General features: G+C 40.1%; 1 protein-coding gene across 4 annotated transcripts; it reads left to right on the top strand.

The window, feature by feature from the left end:
* Positions 1 to 526: 526 nt before the first annotated feature.
* Mcad (Medium-chain acyl-CoA dehydrogenase) lies at positions 527 to 6028 on the top strand. Of its 4 annotated transcripts, none has more exons than XM_046612740.1 (10): positions 527 to 694; positions 833 to 911; positions 1097 to 1264; positions 2866 to 2966; positions 3913 to 3993; positions 4388 to 4518; positions 4796 to 4904; positions 4979 to 5119; positions 5200 to 5472; positions 5662 to 6028. In XM_046612740.1, exons 1-10 carry the CDS (start codon positions 671 to 673, stop codon positions 5812 to 5814), a joined length of 1260 nt encoding a protein of 419 aa, XP_046468696.1. In that variant the 5' UTR covers positions 527 to 670; the 3' UTR covers positions 5815 to 6028. The 4 variants fall into 4 exon arrangements, with proteins under 4 accessions (XP_046468696.1, XP_046468695.1, XP_046468694.1 ...); XM_046612739.1 differs by lacking the exon at positions 2866 to 2966 and adding an exon at positions 2328 to 2428; XM_046612738.1 differs by lacking the exon at positions 2866 to 2966 and adding an exon at positions 3330 to 3430 and having other exon boundaries at positions 528 to 694.
* Positions 6029 to 9791: the final 3763 nt, after the last annotated feature.

The raw sequence follows: 9791 nt of genomic DNA, 5'->3' as shown, positions 1-9791 counted from the left end.
CGATGCTCGACCCAGCTCAAGCCACAAGCCGCGAGTTTCGATTGGCCGAAACGCGAGTTCTCAAATATACCGCGTGTTTGTAAGCTCTACAAATCGACGTAGCTAAGGGTGCGTTCTGAAATCAGCTGCCAGCTCTAAAAACTCCCCGATGCGTTAAACGGACAATTGGATAGACAGCTTAGACTTTCATGCATCAGATATAAAAGTTATTTTAACATGTTTCCGTAGAAATTACTTCATTTTTACTTGTATTTCACTACATCTCATTCACTTATTCCAAGGCACTTATTGCTCCGCATTAAGTACAGGCATTCTACTTTTAAAAGGCGCGCTTTTCACCGCTTAGCGGTATATTGGATGCTCTTGCCAAATGTGATACTTGGTTATCAACTGCGTTGCCATCTAGTGCTAAATCCGGCCAAGTTCAAATGAATTAACCAATGACAGCCTCGATACAAGAGATTGCTCCAATCCAATTCTGGTTATACTGGGTTATACCAGTTTACATACGTATTTAGCTCCAGATGGAAAACTGGTCATTGTAGGCCATCACCGTTGTCCGCTGATTGTATTTATCTCTGGGTTAAAGTCCATTCGAGTTTCAAAACTTTTGAACTGTTGTAGCTGGACTCTCACCTCAATCGTTTCTCCAACGTCGATCGACTCGTTTATGTTCAGGATGTCTTTGAGCCAGGTATAATTTCCCCGTCGAACGTTGTGTGCTTTCACTCATATTCAAGACTGTACGCACGGTTTAAAATATTAGTAGGGATAATTGCATCGTCATCAGATATTCCAAACTATTTTCCTTCATTTGTTCGTCTAATTGCAGGTGATTAGTAGGTCAGTGAGACAAGCAGCAGTCAGGTCTTTTTCTTCTCAAGCTGCAGTACCAAATGGCTACAATTTCCGTTAGTATTAAATTTTGACATTAATTACATTATATTTTAACAGTTTAGTATCATGAGTAATCCAATGGCAAAAATGTCAAGCTGCATATGCATTACTTTCTACGAAGAAAATAAAACTGTTCTGATTACTTAAACTCTGAGTACAGAATTAGTGACGAAGCAATGTTGTTATATTTTTTGTTCAGAGCTTTCTGAGACGCAGCGAGAAATGCAGGAACTTGCCAGGAAGTTCACAAGAGAAGAAATAATTCCTGTAGCTGCGGAGCACGATAGAACTGGAAAATTCCCATGGGAAATTGTCAAGAAAGCCTGGGGTCTGGGACTCATGAACGGACACATTCCACAGCATTGCGGTATGTTCAAAATATCCTTGGCTAAGAATTTTCTTCCGATGATATGATATTTCGTGTATTTGAAGCTGGGGGCATCCAAATGAACGACAATTGAAGCAACATATACCACACAAGTTTTTTCAACCAATTTCTCTACAAATTTGATAGCAAATCTATCGATTCGTATCGATTCTGACAAATACTGTTTGTACACAGTTCAAAGTTTTTCCAATATATCTGGCATAGTATAATCCCATTATTATTTCCATTCAGATAAACGTTCAGCGTTTCAACCATTTAATATATTGAATCTTGAACCTTTTGAACAACTGCAAATTCCAAATTGAAATAATTAGGATGGTAAGTTTGTTTTGAACTTTAACCCGTAGTGATGTGCGATTATTTTATATCTCTGATAATCAAACGTGCCCCAATCTGTTTTGCAGTAATATTTATCTAATCAGAATAGTAGTACACTGATCGCTCTGCAAGATATCTGTTAATCAATGATTTGTCATGCTAAAACAATAATATTTGAACAATAACAGGGTCAAGATATTTGAACCATATGTTTGATAATGTATCAGAAGATTAAGTATATTTTGATGTTGGTTTACCATGGATGGTTGAAAATTTTATTTAAAATGTGAGAATTCACACACTTGTTCAAGATCAGATACAAGTTTTTTTGTATGTGGTATAACGAAAGTTAAATTTCTTTTCGAATTCTAAAACTTGTGTTCGTTTAAATATCTGCATTCCTTTTTTTTTTTTGCAAAATATTCATCCAGACTACAATTAAACGGCATTTCTCAACATCAATTCCTGTGCTGTATCCTAACATATGCCAAAATACCGCAATGAATCGTTTTTACAACTATACGAAATTGTACATTACATAATAATAATTGCTGATAGTTTACCACAGTCAAATAAAACAGAAGATCAAAAGAAGTATCTACTTCATACTCAATTTTTAATTGGGAATGGGGAATCAACATGGAATCGTACAATTATACAACCAATTTGCTCTCTCTCAAAGCCAAATTAATACGGTCACTTTCAATTACAATTGAATCTTCAGGAGGAATGGGAATAGGTATTTTTGAGACGTGTCTGGTTGGTGAGGAATTCACATACGGATGTTCCGGTATAGCTGGTGGTCTTGGATCCACAGACTTAGGAGTAAGTTCCTGCCGGAGATGAAAAAGAATTCTTAAAAATTTGATCCAAGCTTATGGAGCAGTCAGCTCGTTTCATCCAGGCTCGTTAGTTCATCCTCTTTCAGCTTTTTGTGGATTTCCGATTGTTACCAAATTATATAAGTTGACATAGTTACTTTCTACAAAGTGTTAATTAATACTTACGACAGTTCTGCAGGCTTTCCGTGACGTTCAGTCCATCACATTATCATGGCGACTATACTTTTATGTCCTCAGTCATTTTATTATTACGCACTATTACTGAATGAATCTTATGTTTCAATGTTATGAATTCTTATGTTAACAAAACAAACAGAATACTATCGATAGGAAATTATGAGCATAGTACTTGTTGCTCATTGCATAGCAATAGATGGAACAATGTCGTAACATTGTATACAGTACTAATTTGACATTCAGGTGGTATTGGAATGAATACGTTTGATTCTTGTATGATTGGAGAGGAACTTGCATACGGATGCTCTGGTATTGCTAGTGGCATTGGATCCACAAAATTAGGAGTAAGTGGCATTTGTGAATGTAACATTCCATCGCAATTCATTGTTCTTGAGCTGATATATGGATTCATGCCGAAGGGAGTTGGACGTCATTCATCGTATCATTAATATCAGTGTTGATTTCTTGGTGGGTTATCTTACTTAGTAATTACATATTGTTCTACTTTACATTTGGAGGCTTGTATGGGAGCATCGAAGCGATATCAAATATTTTATGAATTACTTATTGACATGTGGGTCCAATAGATATATTAGGGAAAAAGCATTACCCGATAACGAGAAGTTTCGAGATTGAAACGAAAATCGTGCGATATGCCAAAATAGCCATGACATGTGATACATTAAATGGCTTTTGGTACATTCCAGGAGGATTAGAATGTGGTATTTTTGACGGTTGCATGGTGGCGGAAGAGCTTGCCTATGGCTGTACAGGGATAAAGACTGCAATGGAGGGATCAGGTCTCGGCGTAAGTTCATTCTGCTCGCGATCGAAAACTAATTTTTTTGTCTGTTGACTAACTTATAAATTAATTCTAAACATTAACATCCTTTCACCACGATCAACAATACTCTCATACTGGTTTCCACATTAAATTACAGTGCAGTCTTGAATGAGCAAATTTATATTTTTTAAACTTTATTGCCAAAATTTCACTCTATAATATTTTCATCTTCTAATTTTAATAGTTTTTGCATATGAGGATCCGAAGTAGGGAAAGAAAATAAATGCTCTCTGTCTCTTCTGTTTTGTGTAAGAAATTGCTGCAGCTTAACTGAGAATGTCTATGCACCATCTATTATGTCCTTAAATCTGGTAATGAGGTTCATCTGTATATCAGTTTGCTGAAGCACAACCTTTGCTTAGTCACATTAAAATTATTGCGCTTGGTGTTGCTGTTTTAAAGTACATTCCGTATTTCCTAAATATGTGTTAAAATTGATTTCATAGCAAATGCCTGTGATTATTGCTGGAACTAAAGAACAACAAAAGAAATACTTGGGAAGACTCATTGACGAACCACTTCTAGCGGTAAGTTACCCTTCTATTCAAGAACCAGAGTGTGTCATTCTTCTATGCATAGTATATACTAATTTACTAGTGTTTTAATACTCAACATAAGAAACTCATTAATGAAAAATTTTTTCATCTCTTAATTCCGTTGTTTTTACAATCACATCACAATTTGAATACCAAGGTTCGTGCTACACATTTCATACAGAGTGGATCAAAGGTACTGAGACTTGTGAATAACTTTTGAACGCGTGTAGATATCGCGAGAAATTTGCCGGAAATCTGTGTGATTGAAGAACTTACTTTTTGTAAGGGTCGGCAATTGCCATATTCCATGAGTTCCAAGATATAACTTGAACTCTTCAGGCTATGATAGTAAGTTAATAAATTGATAATGATTCGTTCATGGCAGGCCTACTGTGTAACCGAACCTGGGGCTGGATCTGACGTAAGCGCCATTAAAACTCGAGCAGAGAAAAAAGGAAATGAATGGGTTATCAATGGCACTAAAATGTGGATAACAAATGGCGGTGTTGCCAATTGGTAATATTGAGGGTAGAAATTTACTCCTTAAATTTATCTACGTGTATTTACAATCTAGCAAGTACAATTTTAAGCACTTTGAAATTCAGTTCAGCCTAAAATAATTGAATGAATAGATTAATAGAATGAATTGTGACAAAAGGAATGGTGGTAAGAGAGTTGATAATCCTGAAAATCCATGACTTTGTTTATAACGGCATTTTTGATTTAATGTGAAGTTTAGCTTGTCGCAAAATTAAAAGAACTCTAATCCTATTCAATTTTTTCATTTTCATAGGTACTTTGTTCTGGCTCGCACTAATCCAGACCCTAAAGCACCGACTAGTAAGGCATTTACTGGTTTCATCGTTGAGCGGGATACCCCGGGTCTAACTCCTGGACGTAAAGTAAGTTTAATGATCGGATGACTTACTTGTTACCCCACGGTTAGAAAAGTAACTTTCAGGGATAAAACTTTCAGGAAATGAATATGGGGCAAAGAGCATCTGATACCCGCATGATCACATTTGAAGATGTACGTGTCCCACAGGAGAATGTCTTGCTCGGTGAGGGTCAAGGTTTCAAGATTGCAATGGGAGCTTTTGACAAAACTCGTCCTCCGGTAACTGTTTATTTTTTTTCCTTCAATAGAATTCTGCCGTGGAATTTCATATTCTTTGAAAACTATTTCATCGTTGCAAGGTTGCGTCTGGTGCAGTTGGACTGGCGCAAAGAGCACTGGACGAAGCTACCAAGTATGCTCTGGAACGAAAAACTTTCGGCAAACCCATTGCCGAACATCAGGCAGTAGCTTTCCTGTTGGCTGATATGGCGATTGGAATCGAAACAGCTCGGCTAGCTTGGATGAAAGCTGCTTGGGCTGTCGATAACGGCCAAAGGAACACCTTTCTAGCCAGTATTGCTAAATGTTATGCCGCAGATGTGGCTAATAAGTGCGCCACAGATGCAGTACAGGTTTGTCACAAGTCCAGAATTGCAATTGTATATTCGATAAGCATTGCGTAAAAAGTTTTTATTCATATCCATAAATACAAAATGGCAAGTTGAACGTAGAATTCAGTTTTTTACGTTTGATTTGAAACTACTTAGTGTTTAATCACCAATAGGTATAATCACCAAGTATCAACGTGTGATTCTTTACAGATATTTGGCGGCTGTGGTTTCAACACTGAATACCCTGTAGAGAAACTAATGAGAGACGCTAAGATTTATCAAATATATGAAGGTACAGCTCAAATTCAAAGAATGATTATATCACGTGCTTTATTGTCAGAGGCTCAACAAGGTGGTAAATGATCAAATCATATCAATCACATGTACAAATCATAATAATATCTCATTGCACCAATAATGCTGAGATAATTCTCAATGCATCATTGTTTCCACCAATACAATTGTACATACAAAATTTCTTACAGAATTCATAATGTTAATGAAATAGCGTGTGTCTTAAATATGGGCGTTTAGTGAAATAAGGCTCACAAAAAATATATATTTTTTATTCTCTTTACTTGACTGAAGTTTACTTCTCAAGCGTAAATTATTCTCTACCTGTTTCCTAATCCATTTCAAATTGTAAATATATTCTCTCCTTATCTTTATCACTTTTCATTCATCAGTGTCGTAGACTGTATAATATACAATATTTAGGAGACATTAGATTTGACAACTTTAGCATCATCTATACGTATTTGTAAAATATTTTGCTTATTCCCGTAAAATTCTTCGTGATCCTGGAATTTGCATTTTGTATTTTATAGTCCATTTCTCCAAGGTTTCGCGGGGTGAATGATGAGTCATATCTCTAATGTTCACATGGGATTACAGTGGAGATTTGTTTTCGAAAAATACCTCGAAATTTATTCCGGACATTTTATTTTTTGCTTCATATGAAATTATTAATGTGAACGCAGTTGAAAATGTTCATAGAATTCATTGAATACCCTGGAACGCCAGCAACGGTTACGTTTTAAACATATACGCGACAAGACGAGAAAGAAACAGAGCAAAACAAGGTGAAAAACGAAATCATTCGAACGACGCGCGTATGTTTGTAATGTACGTGTGCGAATGTGTAATCAGCCCGGCGAGATTAGAAAGTGAGACGAGCGAAAACGAAAGTAATCTGTTTAGAATATCCGCGCGACGTCGCGTCGCACGTTAGTCAGGTTGATTTTCGCGGTCATAAAAGTTGTAGGTGGCGCCTCGACGATGAATTCTAACGTGCTAGTCAAGTGCGCCGCTTATTAATGAAATGCGTATTAGATCGTATTATCTTCGGTTCTGTTGTTGATTTATCAACGTTTATCCACCGTTCGAATTAACGATATAATAAATGTGAAAAACGGGCATTGAAGCATCGTCAATAAACGAGCAATAATATTGTGACATCTGACCTACTTAATGCCTTTCATCATTGTTCCCGAGAGCAAAAAAAACCACCTATCCGCGGTGGAATAAATGATCAACGAAATCATTGGTCGGGTTATAATAAACCGATGTATCTGATCGTTTCGATACACTAGGTCGGTACGAGGGGTAGGTGTAAACGCATGGGGTTAAAGTAACCGTATTAAATCAAAGAGAGAAACAAAAAGAAAGGAAAAAAAAAACGAAGAGGTAGGTAATTCGGTTACATAGGACCGTCGGCTGTCAGTCCCTCTTAACGAGGCTACGACCAGTCGCGAACGCTCGCTTGACTAGCGAGTCTCCGTCTCTGAATGCAAAGTGTAAGTGAAGTGGCCTACAGACCTACATTTATCTAACGTTCGATTTTTTTTACCCGCGTAGGGATTAATAATTCGAAGGGTTGGGGTCGTCATGTCGGCGTGATAATAGATGTCCCGATAGCGTACGGTGTTCGCGCAGCTTCTCGAAAAGGGCGTCGGGCATTAACGGCGTGGTGTAGGTGTTGTGCGCGGCAGAAGAGACGGGCGCAAGAGACAGACACAGAGAGTACATACATACATAACTAGAATGCACGAGGGCCGAATGGCAGCAGCAACGACCGACGGAGGGGGTCCGGGTAGCCCACCGGCGGCCGCTCTGTCCGAGGCCTCCTCGGTCACCCTGGCCCCTGCAACCTCTGCCCCTGTCCCTGTCTCAACCTCGGTATCAGCCCCTGCCCCGGTCCTTGAAACGGGACCACCGCAGCCCCAACAGGTACAAACTGAAACTGCAACGCATCACCCACCTACACTAGCCTCGCAGGGCAGCGCTGCCGTGCCAGCCGCCACCGTCGAAGCCACAGGTATGAGCCTATTAAAACACGAGTGACAAAAAAACAAAAACGAACCGATAAGCCAGCCGTACTGTACATACTATACTAACTCGGGGATAACCGACTGCTACTACTACTACTACAGGTGGCGGTGGTAATCCTCTTTGTCAAACCTTATACGAGTTCGTTTGTTTCTTTGTTTCGATGTTCTTTTGTCTATGGTCAAAAATTCTCTAACCCATAACCCCCGACGTTTCTGTCGGCTATTACACGCCTCTCCCCCCTCGCCCCCCACCTGGCGCACTCTACGTACCTGCCGCTCTCACACTTGTACGAAATGTGTTATTACAACCACCTACCTGTGCCGGTACAGTTGTATTGTGTTCGTACCTACGCGCTCGCTACGCTGGCATAACACGGTAGATGGTGTAAACCGTGGTCGGGGGTCCGTCGATCCCCCCCTCCTACATTTCCTTCCCGCCGTTTCTGTTCCACGTTTACCCCATATAGGTATTTATTCCCATTCTCCTCAACCATGAATGTTGCTGGTGTTGACATTGTTGCTGATAAGACCGACGCTACTTCTACTTCTGCTGTTTTGCTGTTGCTGTCACGCTGCAGTGACACATCGGTCGTCGTCTCGACGACGACGCCGACGACGACGACGAGAACGACGACGGGGTTACGCAACCGACGAAAGGAGGAGATCGGTCTCTCTGAAAAGAAAGGATATAAAAGCACGGCGAGTAGCGATGTGCCTGCGAAAGGGAAACACCTGGTTACACCGGGGCAGACAGACAGAGAGACGGAGAGAAAGAGAGAAAGAGAGAAAGAGAAAGATCATTCACTAAAGTTTCCAGCCTGTGCCTCGACCCACTACGTGTGTCGTCGTCACTCGATCGCTGCGCGCCGAGAAGAGAAAGAGAAAGAGAAATAGGAGGAGGCCAGGAGGCCAGGAGGACAGGAGGGCAGGGACGACGCATCGCGCCTGAAAACCGGCAACGCCGTGCCGTATCTTCGTCAGATCCAGCCGCGATGTAATACGACGTTCCACATGGTCTGTCTCTGCGATTCATTCGCACACTTGTGACTGATACGCGACATACGTAGGCATAAGTAAGTAAGTACAACGATACGCACGTGTGTACCTACCTGTATGCATAGGCGCGTACGATCGGCACACGCGTGCCTGCCTGCGTAAACTTAGACATTACACTCCTGCCCCGGAGACACACGTTTCTTTATTCGCACGCAGAATTTGGGCCAGTGCGCGTGAGTTTGCAGCTCACACGCGTGCACGCGATGTCCGTGAATGACGCGTGCAGCGCGATCTTGCCCATACCTTGGTGTGTGTACGCCGTACGTCTACCACAGCTAATAATAATTCTCCCAATCCCCCAACACGCTGGTACATGTATGTTTATATGCTCAATATTGCGATGAAAATAACTCATTCTCTCTCGCGCAATCGTCGTGTCGTTATACGTGTAATACGTGTAATCGTTGCACAATTGCAGCAAGCCTGGTGTGTATTGTCTCAGGTTATTCTATTTCTCCAACGCTCTCTCAGCGCTAGCGCTGCAGGTAATTTCGAGTATGAAGCGAATCAACGGAACAATCGGTCCCGAAACGCTGCGTTATTTTTACGCAAATTAATTAACGAAGCTGAAGAGCTGGCAGCGAAACGCGTTAAACTTTTTGAAAATACGAAAATGCGGTTCAGTTTTAGCTTCATGATTCAATAAAAGTATTATCGGGGTATCAAGGTATTTGACAAAATTTTCATTTTCGAACTTCCACTACATGATTCGAATGAACGTTAGAACGTTTGGCCTGTTAATTTTGACTGCTAGATTTAGCCTCGTACGCAATTAATTAACGTGTATATAATTGATTTTACTTTCTTACTTAGCTCATTGCCGCGGACATGTTACAATGGACGTATTTGTCATATGATAGTGACGTTTGCTTAAGGGGATGCCACTGGTCAATATCGACGTTTACGTATATATCTTCAAATATCGAAGTCCACGTAAATCAAATGCGAAAAAGA

Source organism: Neodiprion pinetum, chromosome 2 (genome assembly GCF_021155775.2).
Source record: "Neodiprion pinetum isolate iyNeoPine1 chromosome 2, iyNeoPine1.2, whole genome shotgun sequence".
Taxonomy (NCBI): Eukaryota; Metazoa; Arthropoda; class Insecta; order Hymenoptera; family Diprionidae; genus Neodiprion; species Neodiprion pinetum.
Note: the sequence above shows the minus strand (reverse complement) of the source record. Positions and strands in the feature narration are given on the sequence as shown.